This window comes from Trichechus manatus, unplaced genomic scaffold, assembly GCF_000243295.1.
Source record: "Trichechus manatus latirostris isolate Lorelei unplaced genomic scaffold, TriManLat1.0 scaffold00036, whole genome shotgun sequence".
NCBI lineage: Eukaryota > Metazoa > Chordata > Mammalia > Sirenia > Trichechidae > Trichechus > Trichechus manatus.
This window is the reverse complement of record NW_004443972.1, coordinates 15,334,049-15,360,815: the sequence shown is the minus strand read 5'-3', so window position 1 is coordinate 15,360,815 and position 26,767 is coordinate 15,334,049. Positions and strand designations below refer to the sequence as shown.

Genomic DNA, 26,767 nt, shown 5'->3' with positions numbered 1-26,767 from the left:
GGAAGTGCTGTTTCAGTCATAGAGTATAGCCAGAAGTGAGCTCACCTGGGACCATGAAATGAGACTGGTAAAGAAGTGTACGTTAAAGAAAAATGAGAAAAGAGCCAGTTGCTGGAACATACACTCAGTATTCTCTGGCAAATATATTTATAACTTCACACTGTGACTTATTTAAGTAAAAACATCATTTTTAAAAGATGTGCTTGGGAATTATTTATATATTTGGCTATTTGGCCAAAAGATGTTAAGCACTAATTGTTACGACACTTTATCAATTCAAACTAGAATTATGATATGAGCTAGCATCTTTGTCAGCTGATATACCTAGGCTGATATGAGAGTTCTTGATTCTTTAAAGGTGCTTTTTACTACTACTTTGTGAGATCTAAGATCTCTATCATTTCATCGAATTCTGTCATAGGCATATTCATATCACTCCAGCATTTAGAAATGCCCTTTACCTAAAAAAGCACTCATAATTTCTGACAAACCACCAATATAACCTTTGGAAGAATGTCAAATTGTATGAGGGATACCCTATATTGAAGTCATATCCACTTATTACAGAAGGAATAAATGTAAGAATAGAAGTTTTTAATCCTATTAAGTGCCACAAAGTACTCAGTACATATTATCTTTGAAAAATTCTTACCTGCTAAACTGAATATTGCTCTTTGAAAACAAGACAAAATTCCCAACATGTCAATATAATTTCACTTCAAGGAAACTGAATTAATAGCAATTTTGCTGGTTTTACAAGATTTTCAAAATGAGGTTTGCCCTACAACTATTTTCTCTTGTTTTTTAGCCATTTGTATTAGGTAGACATAAACACAGATTTCAATAATAGGTATTATATTGGAGGCTGAAAGCTAAGACATGTCACTGTACTCTTCTTAGCTTGTATGAGCCAGAAATTGAAGTTCATCAACCAGCTTTAATGTTTATCTCAAGCATTCAGTTGAGCAACTGTTTACTATAGCAGCATAATTAATAGGTGTTGACTGATTTCCTCTGAAAAACAGTAACTTGTATTTTTCTTTAGCAAACAAAGCAAAACGAAATTTAAAAACAGCCAATGTTGTCTGATTTTTGTTTGTTTCAAAGTCTATTAACTACTTGTTCAATCAGTGTAGCCATTTAGAAATTTTAAATTGTTATATACAAATATGCTTATAAAATTTGTCGTGTCTGAACAAAATTAAATTTTTTCCCTAGTGAAAATTTTGTAAATCTAGTTTTTCTTATTGATTTGATTTTTTAGAAGTTCCCCATGCATTTCTAATAATCCCATCTTTTGATAATCTTATACATTTGCTTCCACTCTGGAAATAATCATGTTTTTAATTATTGGAATAAATAATTTGGGGACTTATGCTGTATTTGTTAAAGAAAATGAAAACTGTGTCTTATTTGCCTGACATAGCAATTTACGTTTATACAGCAATTAGATTACAATTTTTAAAAAATCATTAAAGTTCCATTGGCTGCCACAAGGTCAGAGAAAGGATGAAAAACTCATCTCTGAATACTTAAGCCTAAACTACAACCTTGTTTAATATTTCCCTTGAAGATCTTTCTCAAATGGCATTTTGGTCACATTTTACAAGTATGTACTTGGGTAAAACAGATTAAAAGTCCATGTGACATTTAACAGAGAGGAAGTGATAACAGCTGGAACTGATAAGAAAACCATCATAGTTTTTAAAAATGGAAAACTGACTCAGGAAGGGAACCTTGCTGAATCCTGACTTTGGACTATTTTAAGTATTATAAAGTATTTTTAATGTTTTATTTTTTTTCCTTTTCTTTTAAAAGCTTGTACATAATTAATGCATGATTATTATAGAAAAGTTAGAAAAATAGATAGGCAAACATTTAAAGAATAAAACGAAAATCACCCTAAATTGCACCACCCTTAGCTAATGACACTGGATCCCTGGTGGTACAGTGGTTAAGAGCTTAGCTTTGAACCAAAAGGTTGGCAGTTCGAATCCACCAGCTGCTCCCTGGAAACACTATGGGGCAGTTCTACTCTGTCCTATAGGGTTGCTATGAGTTGGAATTGACTGGACGGCAATGGGTGGCTAATGACAGTAAGCCCTGGTGGCACACTGGTTAAGCGGTCAGCTGCTAACGGAAAAGTAGGAGGTTCAAACTCACCAATTGCTCTGTGGGAGAAAGATATGGCAGTCTGCTTCCATAAAGACTTACAGCCTTAGAAACCCTATGGGGCAGTTCTACTCTGTCCTATAGGGTCCCTATGAGTGGGAATCAACTCAGAGGCAACGGGTTTGGTTGGGTTTTTGATAAGCTAATGACTGTCAGCATTTTGGTAACTATCTTTTTAAACTTTTTTCCTCATGCAAATATATTTTAATAGTGGCGTTTACAAAAATGAGGTACTAGGCAAACTGTTCTGTAGTCTGCATTTTCCCTTTAAAATATCCTTCCATGGCAGTAAATATACAATGCATATTTTCTCATACACCAGAAAAACCCCCAAGTTGCCGTTGAGTTGATTCTGACTCATAGTGACCCTACAGGACACAGGAGAACTGCCCCACAGGGTTTCCAAGGAGCAGCTAGTGGATTTGAACTGCCAACCTTTTAGTTAGCAGCTGTAGCTCTTAACTACTGTGCCACCAGGGCTCCAGATTTTCTCATAAGTGTACATTATTCCATTATATATGAACACTATACTTGATTTAAATAATCCTCTAATATTGGGTATTTAGATTATTTCTAGTTTTCCAGCGTTAAAGGAATGTGCGTACTTGTTTGAGCAGAGGACCAATGATTACTTTAGGATAAACTGCTAAGGTTTGCTGGGTCAAAGATTATGTACTTAACCCAAGGCCACCACTGTCTAATCTGCAAGTCTGAGAAGTCTGCCTATTTTATTTCTTTACTAGTGAGACTGCATTTTTTCACACATTTCTTGCATTACATTTCTATTGATAGGGTGGCCTTTTTCACATTCTTAGACCCATTTTATTTTTTTCCTGTTGAGGTGTTTGCCTTTTTATTTATAATAGAGCTTTCATCTGTCTAGTTTGTGATTTTCCCCTTAAAAATATGGTATTTTTGGGGAGATTTTGGCCCTTTCAGAGTTTTCTTTTCCCCTTTAGTTAAATGTATTTATTTTTAAAAAAGGTCTCTTTTAAGAGATGTGAAAGTGTAATGTGTCTAATACTGCATCCTTTTTATATACTTCATGTGACTTTCACTGAGTCTAGAACATGCTTTTTTTCCTCCCCAAAATAATTTCAGGAGCAGACATGATAAGTATACATAATGAAGAAGAAAATGCTTTTATACTGAACACTTTGCAAAAGCAATGGAAAGGCCCGGAGGATATCCTACTAGGAATGTTCTATGACACAGATGGTAAGAGGTATTTACCTTGTAGGGTATCACTGTTTTTTGTTTTTCTTAATACTAGGAAAACCGATGGCTTTTAGAAAAGATTCTTCAGTTCTCTAGTTTAAGCTGACATTTTCCATGGCTCCCAGGTATATATTCTCAGTATGCAACTGTAAGACTTGTACCACAGCTTTTCCCTGACTTGCTCAGCATGTTTCACATATAGAGACCCACAGCTGATTCTTACCTGGATTACAGTGTTGTTCTAGGCTAAGTATTTTTATAACATGTCATGGTCATAAAAATTAGTATTTGTGTCAGCAATTAATAGGGCAAGGAGAGACTGAACTATCAAGATTGTGTTATGTAAATATATTTATCATCACTGTAGAAACATAGAAAATACATATGCAAACATTTTCAAACTGAAATGACTAGGTTACTATTAGTATTTTAACTATTTTTCTTTACTGTTTCTCATGAAAAACTTTCTTTAAAAAAATCTTGTTTAATATCTTTTGATGATTTGCCTGTACACAGGATATATTCTTCCTTCTGATTTAAATCGTATAAGCAAAATTTTAGACCAGACCTTAATAACTTCCCATCTTTAACCCTAGATTTCCCTAACACCTTTTCATACTGTCATAGGAGTCTCAGGGTGGTGCAAATGGTCAACACACTAAGCTGCTGAAAGGTTGGAGGTTTCAGCTCATCCAAAGGCACCTTGGAAGAAAGGCCTGGCCATCTACTCCCCAAAAAATCAGCACTTGAATGCCCTACGAAGCACAGTTCTGCTCTGGCACACAAGGGGTCACCATGAGTCTATATCAATTCAATGGCAACTGGTGGTTTTTTGGCTTTTGGAGTATAAATTTTCTTTTATTGAACTTTATAGAAAGTTTATAGAAAGTTTACAGAACTCGCTTCTCATTAAACAGTTGGTACATCTATTGTTTTATGGCATTGGTTAACAACCCCATGACATGTCAGTCAGTACTCTCCCTTCTCGACTTTGGGTTCCCTATTACCAGCTTTCCTGTCACCTCCTGCCTTCTAGTCCTTATGGCAACTAGTTTTTATACTGTCATAATACTGAATATTCCTTATCTGACAGATGCGTGTTTCAAGTGGTTTGATAAATCAAATATGACATTTGATAAGTGGACAGACCAAGAAGATGGTGAGGATCTAGTTGACACCTGTGCTTTTCTGCACACCAAAACGGGTGAATGGAAAAAAGGAAATTGTGAAATTTCTTCTGTAGAAGGAACACTTTGTAAAGCAGCTAGTAAGTATGAAGGCCTTTTTCCAGTCAAAGAAAGGAAGGTTGGTTTTCAGATAATTTTCTTTGAGATTAGTGTGCCTCATTAAATAGAGGGAGTAAATTTTCAGAATATATTAGGATAGTTTGCTCCCAAGTATCTTTGAAATCGAGTATGTAATTCTCTTAGATTTTACAGTTAGGGTTAGATCAATTGAACTAGACATAATTTTATTCTATCTGCTTATTCTTAGAGTTTGCAAGAGGTCAAAACAATTTTTTTTTGTTCAAGATAATTATCATAGTACCTTTGCATGTGATTTGTTTGAGCAGTGGCAGTGATGAAGAATAATCATGTATGATTCTGGAACTCTAATGATTAGGTTACTTTATAAGAAAATTAGATTCTGTAGAGGAACTAACACACTTTTTTAAGTCAACAAAGAGAAAATTACATTGTGGTTTGCATTTATTCTGGATTAAAATCTTAATTTTCATCTGACCAATCAAAATGCTTTCTAAAAGAACAAAATTGTCCTGGCCCACAATGATATTCTGATGTTATTGTTAAACACTGAACATAGTTTATACTTTTAAATTTTAGAAAGTAAGTGTTTTCTCATTAAAGAAACTTAAAAATTCCAAATATGATTTTAGGATCTTTGAAACATGACACAAACAGCCATTTCCCCATTTTGCATCCTTAGTATTCCCCCCTTCTGCTTCCACTGTAAACCAAAACAGTGCAGCTGGCTTTGGTTCTTTACATCTGAAATTATATACAATAACCCCTCCCACCCCCACGCTAGTCACAGCAGGGTGCTTGACTACAATCAGTTTTATAGTGATTGCTTAAATGTTTGCTGTAGTTTTATGTTACTAGCATTCAATTTCCAGTATTTTGATTTTTTTTAGAAATTGGTTCTTTTCATTGCTGTACCTCAGGGTACCATTATATAAACGTAGTGTTTTAATTAAACTGTAAGTTTAAAGCATAAGAAATAGTGAGCAAATCCATACTGAGGGTAATGTCAGAGTTTTATAATATGACTAAGATTGTTTTCTACAGACTCTCCAACCAGAATCCTCTTATTTCCCTCACCTCATCATTCTTCTTCTTGAGTTTCCTTATTCTTTCTCCAACAATCAAGCTAATGTATTGTTAGGCCTCTAGTACTTTTTTTAAAAACTAAGTTCAAGACAGATAATGGAGACAACTGACTAAACAATAGAAACATAGATAATAAGGTACTAAAGGGTTTTAAACTACTTTTAAATGCTTTGAAAGCCTTTAAAGTCAACCTTTAAAGTATACTTAAATTTTAATTTTTATATTCTTTTGTATTTTAGTCCCCTATGAAAAGCAGTATTTATCAGGTAAGTAATGGTCTTTTCTTAAAATTTTCCCACAAGTAAAAAAAATTAAGATTTTAGCATGTTAATATACTTCTAAAGATCCCTTTTTAATTATATAACATAATGTAAAGGAAACAAATTTTCAGAATATAGAAAGATCTCTTAGCTTAGTAATAAGATTCTGCATTTTAAATATGGTACTGCAAGTTATGTATGAAATGAACTTTTTTTTGAAACCAATTTATAATTTTTCCCATTGACTTCCATTATTTGTTTTTTATGGGAAATAACTTTACATCTTCTGTTAAAAAAAAAAGCTACACCTCATAGTTGTAATTACATTTCATGAAGCAGCTTCCCTTAAGGGCTTACTAAATGCATTTAAAAAAACATGTAATATATTTACATGGTTCAAAAGTCAAAACTATATAAGGCAAACACTTGCAAAGTCTCTCTCCTATCCTGCCCCCATCCACCTTATTCTACCTTTCCCCTTAGTGGGCATCATTTAAATCAGTTTCTTGTTTAACCTTCTAAGGTTTCTCTTCTGCTAATATAAGCAAATTCAGCCGTATGTCTTATTTTGCCCTTTTACTTCACTAACAATGCATTCTACAGATCTCCCCATATCATTACCTACAGATTTTCTGTTTTACAACTGCATACTCTTCCATTATATGAATACACATACTTAACTAGCTTCAGACTCCTACTGGGTTGTTTCCAAACATTTGCTATTATAAATGCTGTTGCAATGAATCCCCTTGTATAAACCTGCCTGTAAAATAGATTCCTGGAAATATAATTGCTGGATCAAAAATGAGTCTAAAACTTTGATCAGTACTGACAGATACTGTCTAGAGGAGTTGCACCATTTTGCATTCCTGGCAGTAATGTGTGATAGAGACCCTGTTATGAAACTCTTAAGATTTTTTGCCAACTGGGTAATACATTTCTCATTGTTTTGAGGTATAATTCAGAGTAAAATACATGCATCTTAAATGTACAGCTTCAATTCTTATGTATACTGCTGTGTAACTACCACTCAGATCAAGATATAGAACATTTCTATCACCCCTGAAAGTTTCATTCCCCTTCCCAAAAAATGTCCACCCTACCACTACTCACCACAGAGGTAAACCACTACTCTGATTTCTCTTACCATAGAGTTGCCTCTTGTTGAACTTCACATATACTCTTACAACATATACTCTTTCATCTGGTTTTTCATTCAACATATTGCTTAACTTCATCCATGCTGTTGTGTATATACATGGTACTCGTTTCTATTGCTGCACAGTAGTTTTATAAAAATGTTTGTCCATTCTTATTGATGGATATTTGGATTTCTCCAGTTTGGGGTTACTATGAATAGAGCTGCCTATGAGTGTTCTCATAGAAATCTTCTTTTTGGGCCTATATTGTCATTTTTCTTGGGTATATTCCAAAGAATAGAATTACTGGGTCATATGGTATATTAGAAGCTAAGTTTTTCAAAGTGGTTGAGCCACATTACATTCCTACTAGCATAGTGTGTGAGTTCCATCTGCTCACATCCCCCCAATGATGGTGCTGTCAATCTCTTTGTAATGATCTGTGATTTTCATTTCTGATATTGAGTACCTTTTCACGTCACTTGGATACCTTCCTTTGTGAAATGCCTGCCGAAGTCTTTTGTCCGTATTTTTTTATTGGGTTGTCTTACAGAGTGATGATTTTTGCATAGTGGAGATACAGCAAATCCTTTGTCAGAGATGTGTGCTGTGAATATTTTCTTTCAGTTTGGGGCTGCTATGATAAAACTACGTTGGGAGGAAAGGAAGAACCTAAGAGTTGGTGTGTATATACTGTACGAGAGTTAAATTCTTATTCTTCTATAGAAGGAAGTCCATATATAACATCTATGAAAAAAAGCAGTGTTAACATGTTATTTAGAAACATGGAGGCAAATAACAAAAGAAACAGAAGTGATTACCTTTGAAACATGGAAATTAAGGGTGAAGAGTAGTGTGGGCAGCAGCCCAGTATTTTTTCATTACATACCTTGTAGACTTTTAAGCAATGTTATTTTGGAAAAAAGAAAAGGATATATATAAATGGAAACCGTTTAGAAAAAAGTAAGACTATGATGGGGCTCAAAACCATCTCAGAGGGAAAGGAGTCCATAAAGATGACTGGAAGGAGCAGTCTGAAAAATAAAAAAGGAGAAAGCAGGACAAAATTTCAAGCTGGGTGGTTAATAATCTAGTTGCAGCGATTAAGAAGTGAAGTGTGCACGTTTATACATTTAACCGTATAGAGGTCACTGGTGACCTCTGCCGTAGCAGTTACAGAAGAAAGGGTGAGAACACACTGCATGGGTTTGATAAATGACTGGGAAGTGAAAGCTTCTTGTGTTTGTTATAAACCAAACAAACGAAACCCACTGCTGTTGCGTTGATTCTGACTCAGAGTGACCCTACAGGACAGTGTAGAACTGCCCCATAGGGTTTCCAGGGAGTGGCTGGTGGATCTGAACTGCCACCTAGTACATATAGGTGCTGAGGATAAGGGGAACAAAATAACTGCACTCATGGGGCTTACATTTTAAGGGCGAAGGGGACAATAAGTTAACATTTAATGTTAAAAAAAAAAAAAACTATGAAAAAATATAAAGCAAATTAACGATTATGAGTACCAGGGGTGTGGAGTTGATATTTATTATAGACATTTCACACAAACCTTACTTTTTAGTCTTTTTGTTTTTTTAAGAGAAGACTGAAAAAATTATGTTCTCCAAGGAGCCCTGGTGGTACACTTGTTAAGCGCTGGCTAACAGAAAGGTTGGCAGTTCAGACCCACCCAGCAGCTCCACTACAGTAAGACCTGGCAATCTGCTCCTGTAAAGATTACAGCCTAGAAAACCCTATGGAGCAGTTCTACTCTGTCACATGGGGTCACTGAGTCACAATCAACTCGACAGAACCCAACAACAAGGAGTCCCTGGGTGGAGCAAAGTTAAGAACTCGCCTACGAGGCCCAAAGGTTGGTGGTTCAAACCTCCTCAGAGGTGCCTCAGGAGGCAGGCCCAGAGACCTGCTTCTTAAAGGTCACAGCCTTGAAAATACTATAGAGTTCTACTCTTCACACACGGGGTTGCAGTGAGTCAGAATCTACTCAATGGCAACCAGCAATAACAATACAACCCCCACACCTTCCCAAATTGTGACTACAAAATTGTATCTACTTGAATAAAAAGAGAATTCAGTTGTGCCATTTCCTCACTCCTCCCAACTGTGTGCTTTGAAGAAGCTAACATTTTAAAAATATCACTGGTCTAACTTCCTAAAATGACCTTTGGTCAGATTTCTCTCACTAATCTTAATTGTTCCAAATCTCACTCTTCCAAACACCAGCTGAAATTAGTACAATTAACCATAAGACAAAAATACATCCATAAAGAAAAAAATAATTCTGTGATTTCTGTTTTCAAATAACTTTTGGGTCTTTTATTATTGTACATAAATAATACAAATATCTTTGAAAAACTATTTTCCTCCTTCTAACTTATAAACAAAAAAAATCCTGGATTTATTAAACTAAATTCTTATGAAAACAGAGTACAAGAATTTTGAATAAGCAATTGCAAGGTTGGATATACTTAGAGAACTTCAGGAACACACAAATATATGGTGTTACTTAAATGAATGCAAAGAAAGATACTTAACTGCCACTCTTGGTCTCAGTGAAAAGCTCGAAGCCCACTATTCCCGAAGAGAGCAGTACGTTTGTAGTTTTAGAGAATGAATGAAAAAGCAAATAGGACTGTTGTGTAGCCTGGGTGTGGGTAATTTCTATTTTAGGATCTTATAGTAGAGAACTGAAAACTTTACTTGGAATTTTCAACTCTGGCCCTTTTTCAAGAAATATAAATCTTGATATGTTGTAATAAATGTGTAATTTTGATATGTTTTTCAATGTGGGAAGTTCTCAGTATAGGGAAGTATTTTCACGATGAAACTTTGTGCTCCCCAAAATGCAGTATGTGCTCCCCAAAATGCAATACTTGCAATTTGTGTAGTCTTATCTCCCACATGTTCTTTTGTCTTTTCCTTTTCAGATAACCACATTTTAATATCAGCTTTGGTGATTGCTAGCACAGTAATTTTGACAGTTTTGGGAGCAATTTTATGGTTCCTGTACAAAAGAAATTCAGATTCTGGTTTCACCACAGTTTTTTCAACTGCACCCCAATCACCTTGTAACGATGACTGTGTTTTGGTAGTTGCAGAAGAAAATGAATATGCTGTTCAAATTGACTAAATTTTTGGTAATCTCAGATTAAGACATCAAAAGTACTACCTTATCAGTGATTCCTGTGTATGAATTTAATATAAACTTGAAACTGAAAATTATAGTTTTTATGGTAATTTCCTTTTCCAGTAACATTATTTCAGTGTAATAACTGATTGTACCCAAAACTAATCTTCAAGTTCATTATAAACAGATTTTAGAAATGGAATGATCTTAGATATAACTGTGTGGTTTTAAGCCCTTCCTCCCAGATGCAAGACCTTTCACTTGAATGAAGAAAGCTTAAAGGCCAAGTAAAGCAGATAAAAATCAAAGTCCAATCTGCTTGTCTTACTTGTTCTATCTTCTCTTTCATTTAGTGAACCATCTTAGTTTTTAGCTTAAGGAGCTCTGGTGGCGCAGTGGGTTAAGGATTTGGGTGCTAACTGAAAGGTTGGTGGTTTGAACCCACCAGAAGCAGGAGAAAGATGTGGCAGTCTGCTTCCGTAAAGATTACAGCCTTGGAAACGCTATGGTTCAGTTCTACTCTGTCCTATAGGGTCACTATGAGTAGTTTTTAATTTTAAAAAATATTCTCTCTACTATAGTTCAAGCAATCTCTCATGGTTTCTAGGTCTTGCTCCTTTACTAATGAACATGATGTAGGGGATAAGCCTGACTTTTATATGTCCTTGATTCTGTTTACTTTACAGATGATAATTTCTCTTTGTATCTTCCTTTACAATTTAGATGTAGAAGATTTTACAGATTTTAACACCCCATCCTCAACATAATTTTACTATTTCATTAGTTTTAGACATATCATTTTGGACCACAACCAGTATTTAGCACTGATCACAAATGATTAAAAATTTAATAACATTCTTCTTTTAAAACAAAAAATTTAGCTGTGTCCAGGAAGGCATGGAAAAGGCTGGCAATGAGCTAACACTTGTATCATAGTGTCTAAGAAATTTTCTCCTGCCACTGTAAGTTTTCCTATCCAAGGTATCTCATGCTCCCCAACCATTTATAAATTTTATCCTTCAATGACATAAAAACTGTAAGCAAAGACTGAAGATACTCAAGTTTTCGGTAATTTATTGTATATTTTAAGACACAGGTGACAAAAATCATTTTGGGGGTAAAAAAATATGGAAGCTGAAACAAGAGTGATTTTCTTAATCATCCTTTGCAACTTCAAAAGCAATGCTGGAAAGACTATACAGACTACACATAAAATTATATTTACTATATTTAGAAGCTTAAAAGCTCAATTAATTTCCTCTTAACCCCTACCCCATCAGTTATCTTATGGGGAATGATTTTCTTATGGGGAGATACACTACCATCTCACTAGTCTGACCAATGGCAACAATGTCCAGCTTGTCCCATCTGTTTTCATTTGTTACTATGAATCAGAACAGCCCCTCAAACACAATACCACTATTGTTAATGAGACATGAGTTTAACTACAGTGATGACAGAAGACTATAAACAGTATGGCTATGTGGTACTAAAAGAGCAAGTGTTACACTAACCATATTACAGAAAACAATGATAAACACAAATTATGCTCGGTAAGAGCGGTAGATTTCCAAGGTTTTGTGTAGTGATTGAGATGTCTATTTTATCACTGATAGGCTAATAGTGTTACTAATAGTGAACATTCACCTGAGATACTCCTGCTTTTCCTATCCAAATTCTACCAGTCCTACAAGAACTAAGGCCATTCTTACTCTTCCCTAAAACTTTCTCTGATCTTCTCAAGTCTCCGGCACTACAGTGTCCCATACAGTATCACCAGCTACATGTGGCCATTTAAATTAATTAAAATTAAATATAATATAAAATTCAGTTCCTCAGTTGCACTAGCCACATTCCAAATGCTCAGGAGCCACATATGGTTAGTGGCTACCATATTGAACAGCACAGATTACAGAACATTTCCATTATTGCGGAAAGTATTAGACAGGGCTGCTCTAGAATCTCCCCCTCCCCCCTAAACTCCTATACAAATTTTCTTAACAGTACATTCCAACAATTTATATCTAATGGCAGCTCTTACAGAATGGCTGTTTAAAACTGTGATTTAATTTTTCTGTGTTTGTTTTTATTTTTTAAGCGGGCCTAGAGGCCTCTGGTGATGAAAGGCTACATTTTATAATTTTCTTTATATGTCAGAGCATCTATAACAGGCCCTTGCATCTATTTGGTGGCCATCAGATTTTTAACCATTCAAGCCTGTATTTTTTTTTTCCATATTACTAATAATATAAGTAGGCTTGTTTACATTCAGAATATAGAACTATTTTCTTCAACATCTTGGTTCTATAGCTAATACTGACAATATATTTATGTTTACATGATATGTAGAGAGAAAAACATTACTTTTAACTAAGTTTTGTTAGGTATTTGCACTCTTTGCTTTAAGCAGTATATGGTCTTTTTATTTTTGTTTTGGTGCTTATAATGGATAACCAGTGAAAGATTTTTCTCTTATTGCCTCTTATTCCCCCAGTGTCACACTTACACTGTGTTAGAATTTAATGACAATATTTAAATATTAAGTAGTACTAAGGAACTACAAGAATAGGATAAGGCTCAAGCCACTTTTTATGTATCACTGTCATTTAGCATTTAATGTAACAAAACTATATATAAAAAATTATGTGTGCAACAAACGGAATATTTTCTACCAATTAAACAATTTAAATAAAAATTTTTTGTGGGTTAAGCAGAAGACATTTAGATTTTCCTGTTGAATTCTAATAAAAGTACAAATGTTTCCAAACTCAAAGCATCCCTAATGGGCCACAGGATAGCTATTAAAACTGGCATCCTTAAAATTTGTATTTTTGCTTTAAGTAAGGCAATACAAAGATAACAGGCAAGAATTGAGCAAATATGTTTTAGAAATATTTGTATTTTTTATAAAGTGAAAATTTTAAACTTTAATAAAATTCTTGGCTATCTGGTTTGACGTTTCTTTTTTTAAGTATCAGTTTAAAAAGGAAACATCTCAAACTGTAACATAAACCAATCAGTATGCACTTTATTTTGAGTTGTTTTACATAATACCAACAAAATGACTCACACTGGGCAAACTGCTCATTCATATTTGGAAAAGAACATCGTTTCTATTTATCTTCTGAAAAAGCAGTTTGTTGTCATGACATAGACTACAACCGGAAACCACCTGGAGGTGGTCTTAAATGTATTTTAAGGGTGCCGATTGAGGAAAATAGTGTCATGGAATTATACAAAACTAATGACCACAGTGTAGACCTGTTCACGGTGAACAGGTGTATTGTTCATCTGCTCTCCAAAGGTAGTGAAAAATATTAATAAGTCATCCAATAAATGCTCAGACTTACCAAAGAACAGTTTAAAACAACCAAGATTCAAACAGTTTATTTATATCATATTTATCTATAAAGAAGTGATAACACTAAAAAACACATTGAAAACCAGTGTTTTAAACTTCGAATGTGGGATTTAAAAATATTCCATTAACTTGAGATTGCAATTTTTTTTAACCAAATAGCCTTTTGCTGGCAATTTTGATATAATTTATAGCTGTAATATTCCTAAAAGGAGCATCTACATACTATGACCTATCAAATATAATCTGCATTTTGCACATCAATACAAAAAAATCATCCGTCATTTATATATTTTCTATTTATATACTAGGTTAAAAATTAGATTTTATTGCTAGGGCAATTTAGAATTCAAATTAAATTTGGGAACCTAATATAATGTTCTTTAGAACCTTCCCCCCATTTTTTTTTTTAAACACTGGAAGCAAATGATTTATCAAACTGAGACTGCAACTTAAGGCAAAATAATAGGAAATAATAATAGGTGCCATTTGGCAATTTATTTTGAAAACATATTTTGTCCCACTTTTTTCACTAGTAGAACATGAACCTTTTTTCATAAATATGACTATAGTAATCAGAACACAAAAAAGGGTTAGAGGTGGGCATTGCTTAGATATTTAAAACAAGGGTAACACTTTCCCATTCACCTAAAAGAAAAATACTTTTGATTACCAGTTTATAAAACATCAGATTGACTGGCCATGTTAAAAGGTCCAGCAATAAAATTTTAATTCAGCAACATTTGAGAATGAATATATATATACAGGCATACATGTGTATATATATATTCATTACATGTATAGATATAATCAATGTATTTAACAGACATTCCCCCACAAAATTAATTGATACTTAATTGCCAATTTTAATAAACACTTGTTCACAGATCATCCATTTGTCTTATATGAAGTTAGGCAATATCAAATGTTCTGTTATGGTCTCCATCTTCTTCGGAATCATCCTCTGAAGCTGTTGAAAGAAAACAGGATGATCAAGAATGATTTTAACGGGGATGAGAATTGGAGATGTAAATATGAAGCCAGAACAGCAATGACTTTAAAATTAAAATCCCAATTTAGTATATACTGTTTGGTCAAAACGGTAAGTTAGCATGACAGGGTTAGGGTGGTTTGACTGTGGGTGATGCCCATCTATAACACCCCCACACCCCACATTTTTTGGTGATGTTATATAGTTCTTATAAAAATGAAAATGTTTAAAAATGTGCTTCAAGAGTGTCTTCTGTAAACTTTCTGAGATCAGTTTGTGTCCATAATAACTAATGATACATACACTTGAGAAAGAGTGAATTTAAGACAAGTGCTCTCACACACCTGAGTAGAATCTGGCTTATTACCGCTGCATGTTTGATGCATCCGATGAGAATGAAAAAAAATGTACATAGAATAAAACGTTATGGGCGTTCTTGCAACTTACACCAAAGCTATGTCTATACAATGCCAAAACAAAGGCTCTATTTAGTAAGTCAAAAGACCTTTACATAGACACAGCCTAAATTAAAATAATTGGAGTCAGTAAAAACCTTTTGTTGAGATTATTATTTCCTATTTATTTCTCCACGCTGTCAGAAACTTACCACTTATGCAACATTTCTGACCCAAACTTATTCAAAAGCCACTGGTAGCTTAAGAGTTAACATAAAACACCACAGAATGTCTTTAGGAAGAACTTAATAAGTATAAAACTATATATTCTGTAAACTCCTTTGCATGTAGAGGAAAATGAAAAATCACCGAAGTAAAAAACTAATCAGCATCTTCCCTACTATCATGGGCAGAAAGGTTTAATGTACACTCTTCTCGTATTAATACTGGACAATTTAAGAGCACTCAGCAAATGGACCAACATACAGCAAAACACAGGGAAATTATGCAACACTTACAGATGAAACCTAAGTCTCCATACTTCAAAATCTATTCATCTTGCACAATTCTTAAATCTATTTTCAATAAATGATATCAGACATGTATGCTAACTGATGAATGAGATAAACCTTATGGTTAATTAAGTTTTATGCTATACCTGGGGAGGAACATCAAACTAAAAAATAAAACAGCTTTTAAGGGAACTTCTCATGCTTTTTATTTGATTAACCCCATGGAAGAAGAAAACTCAGTTGGAACCTATTTTCAGAATATACTAACATTCTGGTACTTAAGAGTTAACTTACAACACCCACAACTTTCATTCTCAGCTGAGTCTGGGTGTATTTCACCTCCATCTTTTCCTTATCTTTTACATGTTGGGAGTAGACACTGTTATTATTAAACTAAATTTTAGATGGCAATGTTAGCTTAAAAAGTGTGAGGAAAATTTATACAAAATGAAATTATTATCATCACATCTGGAAAAAGTATAAATTATTAAAAAAAAAAGAAAAAAGAAAAGACCTTTATATTAGCCAACATAAGGGATCTGAACTAAGAAGGTATTAAGGGAAAAAATGACACCAAATGAAGTCCTACTGACTCTTTTACATACATTTTCATATATACTAATTAAAACTGAAAATATGTTGTCTGGTTGTACTTAAACCCATTCTTAAAATACTCAAGGAATTAAAAGGTTCTTAAGAGGACTAAGTCCTTTTCAAATCTTACTTCAAATGATGCTGAGCTTTCTCTAAAGGTAAAAATGCTATGCACACTACAGATCTAGTGTTTTGAAGACAAGTAAAGAAATTAGAGAAATCAATTGAAGAATGCATACTTAAAAACACTTCAAAGAGTCCACTGAAATCTGACAGTGGGGAAGCTTAGGTTAAAAAGTAAAATAGGTAGGGACTGGTTGGGTAATCTTCTGATTCCCAGAAACTGTTCCTAAGCCACCAATATCTAAGCCCACCTAGTATGAAGTACCCTTGAGTTTGTAGGTCCTTGAAAAGACGGTAGGCTTGATAGGCTGTGCAGATGCCTGTAAAGATTTGGGCATTAAGTGCCTTTACACAGGAGCCCACACATAAGTCCTGATGCTGGAATATGACCTTAAAATACTGGAGCTGCTGGTAGAGTTGAGTCCTCATGAAAAGGTCCACAAGGACCTGAACGAGGAATGAAAAAAAAAAAAACCAAAAAACCTATGGCTTCTGTCAGGGACTCACAATCAGAATTCTTTCTCCCCTTTCCTAGAACCATACCTAAGCCCAGGGGAAATCTTTTACTATCTAAAGAAGTTGAATAAGGAGTACAATTTCTTCTCTACCTATGCCAAAAAATTCTAACAGATTAAGAAGTGTGGTTTGATTAGTAGTTTTAAAACTAATGTCAGGTACCCAACCCGTACTTCGCAAATCAATCATTTTGGTATTATCAAGTGTATAAATGAAGCTCTAATTTGGTTGAAATACTTAATACTTAGGTTTTGCTTTGTGGGTTTAATTTGCAAAAGTAAATTCAACAAGTCTGGGGAGGGGGAATTCCACCTACTTTCGAGATCTTCCATATGTGCCTGAAGAGTTCTTGCAAGGTTAATAAACTAGAAACAATGCAGAAAGAAATACAGTAGTTTAAATGTTGCAAATGGATCCAAAGAGAGAATCAGTATAGGAGATTCATTTCTACTTAAAAAGTCAAACACCATTTTAAGCCTTTAAATGGGGGTCTTTCTCCCCCCACACCAAAAGTTACAAGCTTAAGGGTATTATTTTTAAATGTTTCATACAATCATTATTAATCATATAAAATCAGTTTCTTGAAATTAGGAGCAGATACAATAAAATAATTTTATCCAATGGTAGGTATTGTCTTCAATGGAGGGAAAAAACTCTTGCAAACTGGACCCAAATGAATTCAACTTTAGTGGTCAAGTTTTTGATAGAAACCCAAGAATTGATACTTTCCTGCCTAAACTTGATGGCTCTAGAAGTTTTACATTTAATTCTATATTTAAGGAAAAATCATAAAAATGACTTCCACTTTAATATTAACTTGTTTATATCTTTTGCAAAGGCATGAATTCAACAGACCTTATTTTATACGGTTTATTCACTCTGAACAGACATGTTTTAAAAAATCACTTTATGGCATAAAGTAAATTAAAGGGCTCATGATTTCTAGTCAAGAGATCTTTGCTCAATTTTGAGTGCTCCTGATAGTTCGTTCTCTCTCCTCTTACTAATAACAATCTATCTATTGGCTCACAGGAATAATGTCCACATTTTTCTGAACACCTCATAACAACATGCAGTTGACAATTTTCAAAATAAAAACATATCTCACCATACTCTTCTACATTTATATAATCAATGTGAAGATTTATATAAAAATGTTTGTAGGATATATTTATGAACACATTTCAAGATATGAAGTGTTCAGAATACTATAATGACACATACAGACCCTAATGCCTGCTACACAAAATGGCCAAGGCAGCAGAGTATAAAGTTTCCTCTAGTTCACCAGGGCAAACAGCTTCATTTACTTATAAATATCTAACAAACAGCTAGCCTAAATAGTTTATTGAGGCTAAACAATGTACATAGTAGAACACCAAACAGTCCATACAGTTTATAATATGGAAACTTAAAAAGCAGTACACTGGTAATCTTTTATAGGACAATAACAAACTGAAGTTAACTTCCCATACTCTTGGTTTCTGGAGTTCAATTTCAGGTTTCTAAGTCATAATCCCGAGGGCTTTTTTTTTTTTTTTAAATTAAAAAGAACATTTTTCCTTGGTGTTTCCAATTTTGTCCCTGTTTCTCACTGAAATATATACTAATTACCTTCAAGAGCAAGAAAATTACTTCTTCAGTCTCTAAAATAGCTTTAGGAGAAAATTAGGCCACTTGTTTTAGAAGGAAGACATTTTTCAGTAATTTCTATTAAATCTACAATATCTTCATCTTAAAGAAACATTTTAAAGTAATAGATCCCCAAAGGAAATCGGATGTGAATATATAAGGCATTCTGCCTCCCAAGGCAAACACTTGCTGTATCACACCCTCCCTTCTCCCCACTTCAATATTACTTACTCGGACACGTGTGCTTGGTTCATTTGTACTTCCCATCATATCAGAAAAGCTTTGTTCGCAGAGGTGCAACAATACAACTAGGTAGAGACCAGAGCTGATAAACTCATACTCAGCCTTTGATAGGGAAGCAAACAAGAGAAAAGGAAAAATACGGAGGAAGAAAAATTAGTAGAACCGAAATTGAGATCCACAGTACACTGATAACCAAAGGAAATGTACTCATGTCCAGTTCCTAGTAAAGGATACTACAGATAATGTGCTGTCTATTAAAACTGGGGAAAAAAAGATGTCATTCAAAATTTCATAATAATTTCACTAATGCTACATAATGAGTCCAAATAGGTGTGAATTAACTCCTTACTCTCATATAGTCTTCCTTTATATAAACATGGCACTTTTAAATCACTTGGTGGTACAATGAATGCTTTGGTTTTCTACAAAGATCATAACAGATTTCATTATAAAAATAAAAAACAAAACAAAAAACAGAAAAACCCATTGCCGTCAAGTCAATTTTGACTCATAGCAATCCTACAGGACAGAGAAGTGCCTCATAGGGTTTCCAAGGAGCAGCTGGTGGATTCGAACTGCCGATCTTTTGGTTAGCAGCCAAGCTCTTAACCACTATGCCATGAGGGCTCCATTACACAAATGGCTATATATAATTACTTAAACGTTACCATTTATAGCTAAATCAATACACTACTATAACTAAAACCTATTTTGATAGCTCAAGTGTTTCTTGTGTAATACAACTAACTTAAATACATTAAGGTAAAATAACTGTTCCTCATGTAACACACACCAAAATTTGTACTTTGTAAAAACACAGAATTTCTTCATTTAAAACCATTCTGTAGTTATGATGAGATGAATACAAATCATGAATATAGTTTTATTAAAAATCTAATCTGTTCTGTGATTTTTATACATTAAGAAATATCTGTTACACTTTTTTGGGTAATTAACTCATCTGGAGTAAGAATTTTAAGTTCTTAGTACCAACTCCAGCATGCAAGTGGTTATTATCAGATTTTATGAGTATTAAAAAAATGGGAAACTAATTTATTAAAAATTTTAAATGTTTCACTTAGTGATTATTGTTTTTAACTTAGAAGGAAATCATATATCCAGAAGATGTTAAAGAAAAAAAATCACCTTGAAAGATGAAGCCACTGGACAATGAGGAAATAAACTGTATGAATCTAATCACTGAAAATGTTGCTACTTGTCAAGCCACTAGGAATCCATGATACGCATAAAACAAACAAGTTTAAATCTGGAAGCTTAATCAAGGCTGTCACTGTTTCTACAATGACTCCACCTTATATTTCACAACAGTCCTAAATTATTTAAGATTATAGGTCATAAAAATAATTGGACAATAAAAACATTCCTGGCTGAACTGAAAAGAACTGCCTAAATTTAAAGACATGATTGAGCATCTAGAGAAAGAAAGGCAAGAGAAAACAATGCTTTTGAAGCTTAACAAAAAAAAATTTTTTTCTCTGAATTATTCCACTTTTCTATGCTCTTTCCTCCTATTCTTTAAAATCTCAATGTTCAGTTTCTGCAAAGATTACTTTGGAATTTAAAACAATTCCTTGACAAAAGTGATTTTCTTTTTGGACAACTGGCTCATAAGAGAATAATCATCGGTATTAGAGTAGTATCTGTGCTACATCAACTGTCTAATGTTTCATACTTTCGATCAGTGATTCTTAACTTGAATTTAAGGATCAGTTTAAAGCAGTCCATGAATCTCTTAAATTACACAAAGAATTTGTGTCTGTGTATTTTCTAAGGAAGATCCATCACTTTCAACAGATTTCTAAAGGGTATCTATTACCTCCCCTATTTTCAAAGTAAAAAGTGTCAACAAAAAGTCACATGTATTATTCCATTTATATGAAATATCCAGAATAGATGCATCAGTAGAGAGAGAATGCAGACTGGTAGTTTCCAGAGGCTGGGGAAGAGAGGAGCAGGGAGCAACTATTTAATGGGGATTTTCTTTTGGAGTTATGAAAATGTTCTGGAATAGACAGAGGTGGTAATTGTACAACAATTATCTGAGAACTGATAGGAAGATATTTGAAAAGAAAATTTAATATGATCACAGAGAAATCCTGACATTATTCGCTATATAAATAAAGGCTAGCCTCAGTGTTACAAATACTTAAGAAAAGGAAAGAAAAACACTGGGAACTTGGAATAAAAGAGATTTCATAAGGTATACTTGTTCAACATATTTTATGAGCTATGAGACAGGAATGGGGAGGGTGGAGGGAAATAAGATGGTAGGGAGAACATGGGCCAGACAGACACAGAGAAAACAATATAAAAAAATTATTCCTACATAAAAAAAATAAAGAAATAGGAAACAGATCCAGGGCTTAGTGTTTGTTGTTTCTATTATCTTCCAACATTCAGAGGCATTCACGAGACAGCTCTGGGGAAATAAGGTCGGCAAACCTACTGTAAAACCACTTTCCTGAACTTGTACTACAAATTTAGGTTTATTTAGAAAGCATATGATGTATTTTATCTTAATAAATTTAAACTTGTGACTTGGTTATTTGCCTTTTACTTACAAAAAGTTAAGGGAAGAATAAAGAAAAACTGTGAAATTATAATACCTAATGCAGTAACAGGGGATTATGTTAAGAACATTATTATTTTAGTGTAGGGTTTCTGACCAGGATTTAATCTTTTCTTCAAGAGTTGTCCTTTAAGCATAGAATAGACACTTACCAAATTAGGCAAAATATACTAACTTGTTCATTTGCATGAGCTCTATGCAGTTCATGAATATCAAAATCCTCCAAGTTAAGCTGCAACTTCTCTTTACAAAGTTCACAGGTGGTTACAGCCTCTAATGAAGAACCTGGTAAAAATTAAATTGCAAGTGAAGCTTAGTTCTTCTGTATTTCTGTCTCCACAAAACATTTTTCCTCTTAAGTTTTAAACTTAGAATATGAAAATCTTACTGATTGATAAATAAATAAATAGACAAATAAATAAATAGAAGATTGCTATGAACTAGCAATATCTCCTAACATAGCACTCTATAATTCCCGGCATGCATGTCAGCTCCTACTCCTTGGTATTTAAGCCTCCTCCTATTTTTTATATCTGTTGTATTTTTCCTCTAGATATCCATATATCCTTGAGCAATGGGAAGCTGACATCAGAGGCAGTGAAATGTCATCTGTACAACTTACTTCCTCCTTATATAGCTTAGCATGATACCAAACAGTGTTTACTAATACAGGCTCTCAAACAACTAGTTATACATACCCAGTACAGTGAACTTTGATGTGACAACATATACCTAAGACCTTTTGGGATCTAAGGAATGTGCCTGTCCTACTGGCTAGGAGGATAAAACGAAGATTCACAGTGGTTCACATCAAAACAGCTCCTTCTGTTCCAGGAGCATTCAACATTTGGTTACTCTTCAGCTTTTGGCTCCAATTTAGTAGACAGTAAGAAGCCTGGATGGCACATAACATTTGCAATTGGTTGCTAAACCAAAAGGTTGGTGGTTGGAACCCACCCAGGGGATTCACAGAAGAAAGGCCTGGCAAACTGCTTCTGTAAAGATTACAGCTAAGAAAACCTCACGGAGCAGTTCTACTCTGGAACACATGGGGTTGCCTGACTCAGTGCACTCAAAGTCTTGTCTAATTAAAACATGTATGCCCCCATTTTTTTTTGCCTATGTTTGTTTTTAGATAGGGCTTCAAATTTAAAAATGCTCTAAAATTTAGAGTAAGTTATGGAGTAACAGGATAGAGGTTTAGATTTAATTCAACTAGCATTTGTTGAGTGCTTGTTATGTGCCATGCATTATTAGAGGTTCTGGAGATTCAGAAAAGAGTAAGCAGTAGCAGTAGCAAGCATCTTCAAGGAGTTCACAGACTCTAAGAACTAGTGTTATTTAATTACAATTTTTAAAAATAGTAAAATTTGACAGGAAGTCCAAGACTGTAGCAGTAACTTACATGCATTTTCTAGAAAAGAGGTGAAAGGAACGTGGGTGTGAATCTGAAGAGTACAGATCTTTGCTGTGTCAAAATCTGCTGTGAACAGTTAAATTACACAATGTTTTCACTGTATTTTAAGTGTATGAATAAAACCTAGATTTTTTTGGAGTCCAGCATACATGAACATGTTGAAACTGGAATATTTTCTTAATTCTTAATTCATGATAAGTATGTTGCCACCTTAGAGACAATATAAAGAATGTGAAAAACATTTAAAAGGGTTTATTTCTCTTATTAGACAATTATTAAAGCAATTTTCTGATCCAGAAGCAGAAAAGTATGATGATCATAAAATATGGAGATAGGATGCCTCTGAGTACAGATCGCTTTACATATTCGAGCTTGGCTGCATTTGCCTAAACTTGTACTAGGCTTGTTTTATTCATCTTTGCACATACTGTAGAGTTTAGCAGTTCGCATACAGTAACGACTTAATAAATGTTTAAATGAATCTCTACCAGAATAAATCTTCTAACAGAAGGGACATTTAAGTAAGTATGAGGAAGCCTTCTGAAAAGTTATCAGGCAGTTTCAGCTGTTGAGATCTACACGCTCATTTGATCATATTTAACAAAGTGACTGTATTACAGCTTTATAAAAACAACTCCTATTTAATTGAGTACTTACACACACCTGGTATGGTGTAAAACTATTTACAAACATTATCTCATTTGGCCTTTACAACAACCCTATGAGACAAGTATAACTCAATTTTACTTGTGATGAAACTGAGATCCAATCCCAGATCTGCTTAAGAATCTTCGGAAATGTATCTGAGGCATTTGTATCTTAAAAAACTCCCGTGGATGATTCTGATTGGCAGACATGGTTGAGAACCCATGTTAAGCAAACCACTTAAGGTTGTATAGCTAGTTTGAGCCAACATTCAAAACCTAGGCTTCTTACAATCCAAAGCCAACGTTCTGGGCCCTTACTAAATGTCAAGAACCATGCTAAGAACTTCTCTCATTTAATCTTAATAAAATCACATGGCACTGTCTAATAAAGCCTGTGAGGCTGCAGTATCACCATACAGGCAAGAGAAAAGGATGCTATGGATGAGACGGCCTGTCTCAGAACCTTGGACTCCGGACAGCTGAGAAAAACAGACACCTCCTTGGCCACCAAAAAGGAGGCCTTTGCTCACCCCCCTCTGACTAATATACCACTGTGTGCTGCAGAAGAAAACACTTTTCCAGTAGCCTCATACTCTCCAGCTTGAAATATTTACCACCCACCTTCCTCCAACAATTATGAAAATTAATCCTATCATACTTCACAATCTACTAGTCTATGTCATTAAATTATCATTATCAGACCTTATACACATTTATTAATCTGATCCAACTTCCTACCCTTTTCATCGTATTAGTAATTTCTACTATGCTCCCTGGTACTCAGGGTCTAACATCAGTAAGTTCCTCTAACAATCAACTTCTGTTCTGAACGATCCTTCAACTTCAAATTTGAACCACAGTTATTCCCAGATTGATACTACTTCTCCTGTAGTCATTTTTTTTCACAGCTCCTTATACCTGAGGACAAAAAACTGGGGGTGGATCCCTCCCCATCCACTGTTGTTTCCAAACCTTTAAGTACCCACCTCATTCATTAGTGACTCGAGCACCTGGCTCTCAGTCTTCTTTACCAACTCACTTCTTCGCTATTTCAACATCAACATACATCATTCACTTCTAATATTACCGTTCCCACCTCAGCTACCCACTCTATGGTCACACCCTGATCTTGTCATCACAAGTTACTGCACTACCTCTAAATCTATACTTTAAGCACCCGCTCCCCGTGTACTTACAATTTCTTATTCCAGCTCACCTACTCTAGCAACTCTCTTCAATGCCAATAAAACTCGAAGACATCGATGCCACCACTCACTCACTACTCACTCCCTGATGTTCTTACTCCCCTCCTGATTGTAATTCCCATGATCACCACAATTCTATCGTTACAGGTAACTTTCACTCCCTTCATCATATTTGCCTGGCAAAGGTCCCACCCAACTCAGCTGAATTCTAATTCATGTCTGTATCCAAACACCTGAAAACTGCTTAACAACAAAAAGGAAAAAAAGTAGTGTGCATGAGTGTCTCACTTCAAATTCATGGCCATAGCGTTCATGGACATTAACACTGCCTAGAAATCCTACTGTATTTCTTTTGTATTTTTCTCATACATCAAAACTTCCTACACCTGTCTTTTAGTCAGCTAAAAACCTTATCTCATACTTCACAAAGAAAATAGAAGCAATTATATAGGAATTCATACATTTTCCCACCAAAGCTACAAACTGACCAACACTCGTATCTATGCTAGCCTTCCATACAGGAAGTACCCCTTTTCCTATCAAAGGCCAACCACTCAACTTGGGCTCTGGATCCCATCCCCTTTCTCTCTTCTCATTATTTTTCCCTCTCTACTGGATCTCATTAACATAAAAACATTCCCTAAAATCTCCTACCTCAAAATAAAAACAAAAACACTTCCTGTGACCCATCCCATTGCTGTCAAGTGGACTCCTGCCCCATTTCTCCAATCTCCTTAACAATAAAACTTGTTGAAAGAGGGCTCTACATTGCTGTCTCCCTTTTACGTCCTTAATCCAGTCTAATCAGGCTTATGATCTAATCACTCCACTGAGACTGAGGCCACCAAGGACCTCATGCTGTGAAATCCAATTGTCATTTCTTTGATTCTATTTTACTTGACCTCTTAGCAGTTCCTGACAGGGTTGATCACATCCTCCTTGAAAAATTTTCTTCTTCTGGTTTGCATACTACTACATTTGCTTAGTTTTCTTCCTGCCTAATGGTAGGCTGCTCTTTTAAATCTCCTCCTCTGCTCCCAAAACTTTGAATATTATTTCTGTGCTCATGATTCCTAAAACTCTGAACCCGACTGTCTCCTGAAATGCTAGGCTTGTCTAGCCAACTGCCTACTTGATATTTCTATATGGTTATCAAATAAGCAGTTCATATATAACATATATAAAACAAAACAATTCCCTATTCCAAACCTGTTCCATTCTCAGTCTTCTTTATCTTAGTAAATGGCATCACCATTCACCTAGTTGTTCAAGTAAAAATATGAGTTTTCTTAATTGTTCTTTCTCCCTCACTCTACCACATCTGAGTCTTATACAATCAACCTCAAAAATAAATCAAAATCCATCCATTTCTCTCCATTTCCTCTTCCTCTTCCACCACCACCATGTCCTAGCCATCACCATCTCTTACAAGTGCTACTTTAAGACTGATTGGTCTCCCTGTTTCCACTCGTCCTCCTAAAATCCATTCTCCACAGAACAGCCAAAATATAAATCAGATCATACCACTCTCCTGCCCTCAGAAGCTTCCTATCCACTTAGATAAAAACCTAAGCTTTGTATCTTAGCTTTAAAAGTCTTGTATGAGTTGGCCTCTGCCAAACTCTCTGATCTCAAGTGTATCACACCTCCCTTCACCCATGCTACGCATCATTCAGTTCCTCAAACACACCTAAGTTACTCCCACCTTAAAGCCTTTGCACTAGTTATTCCCTCTGCTAGAATGCTCTTCCCCCTCACTCTGGACTGGGTAGCTACTTAAAATTCAGCTCTCAGTTTAAATGTCATCACCTCAGCAAGACATTCCTTTAACACCCAGCAGCACCACAAGAGCAGGACCTTGTCTGTTTTATTCACCACTCTACTTCCCACATCTAGATCTATGACTGTTTCCTAACAGGTACTCAATGAACAAATGAATCCTTACAGCAATCTTATTATCCTAATTTGATAAACAAGTCAATAGCATTAGGGACAATCTTTCTCAAGGTCACAAAGCTGGTAAATAGATAAGTATATTTCTTTGATGATTCAAAAGAATCTTGCATGGTATAAAGGTCACTAAAAACAAGCAAAGAAATGAACAAACCTGTTGCTGGTAGAGTCGATTCCGACTCTTAGCGACCCTATAGGACAGACTAGAACTGCCCCATAGGGTTTCCAAGGAGTGGCTGGTGGATTTGGACTGCCAGCCTTTTGGTTAACAGCCAAGCTCTTTACCAGTGTCACCAGGGCTCCAAC

The 26,767-nt window shown here is 34.7% G+C and overlaps 2 protein-coding genes across 4 annotated transcripts in view; one reads left to right on the top strand and one right to left on the bottom strand.

The window, feature by feature from the left end:
- Positions 1–10,467, top strand: part of LY75 (lymphocyte antigen 75) — a 146,104-nt gene extending 135,637 nt beyond the window's left edge. Inside the window, exons 36-39 of the mRNA XM_023730435.1 lie at positions 3,274–3,390; positions 4,484–4,657; positions 5,981–6,007; positions 10,086–10,467. Coding sequence (XP_023586203.1) covers positions 3,274–3,390; positions 4,484–4,657; positions 5,981–6,007; positions 10,086–10,288 — 521 coding nt within the window. The 3' untranslated portion in view covers positions 10,289–10,467. The remainder of the gene's footprint in view (positions 1–3,273; positions 3,391–4,483; positions 4,658–5,980; positions 6,008–10,085) is intronic.
- A 2,832-nt stretch (positions 10,468–13,299) lies between these two features.
- Positions 13,300–26,767, bottom strand: part of MARCHF7 (membrane associated ring-CH-type finger 7) — a 50,676-nt gene continuing 37,208 nt past the window's right edge. For 2 of the 3 annotated variants that reach the window (XM_023730437.1, XM_023730436.1), the window contains 2 exons: positions 21,415–21,524; positions 18,301–18,751 (listed from right to left, as the gene is read on the bottom strand). In XM_023730437.1, coding sequence (XP_023586205.1) covers positions 18,494–18,751; positions 21,415–21,524 — 368 coding nt within the window. In that variant the 3' untranslated portion in view covers positions 18,301–18,493. Of the gene's footprint in view, positions 14,614–17,090; positions 17,140–18,300; positions 18,752–21,414; positions 21,525–26,767 lie in introns of those variants that run through there. The other variant, XM_004375413.2, reaches the window with a different exon arrangement.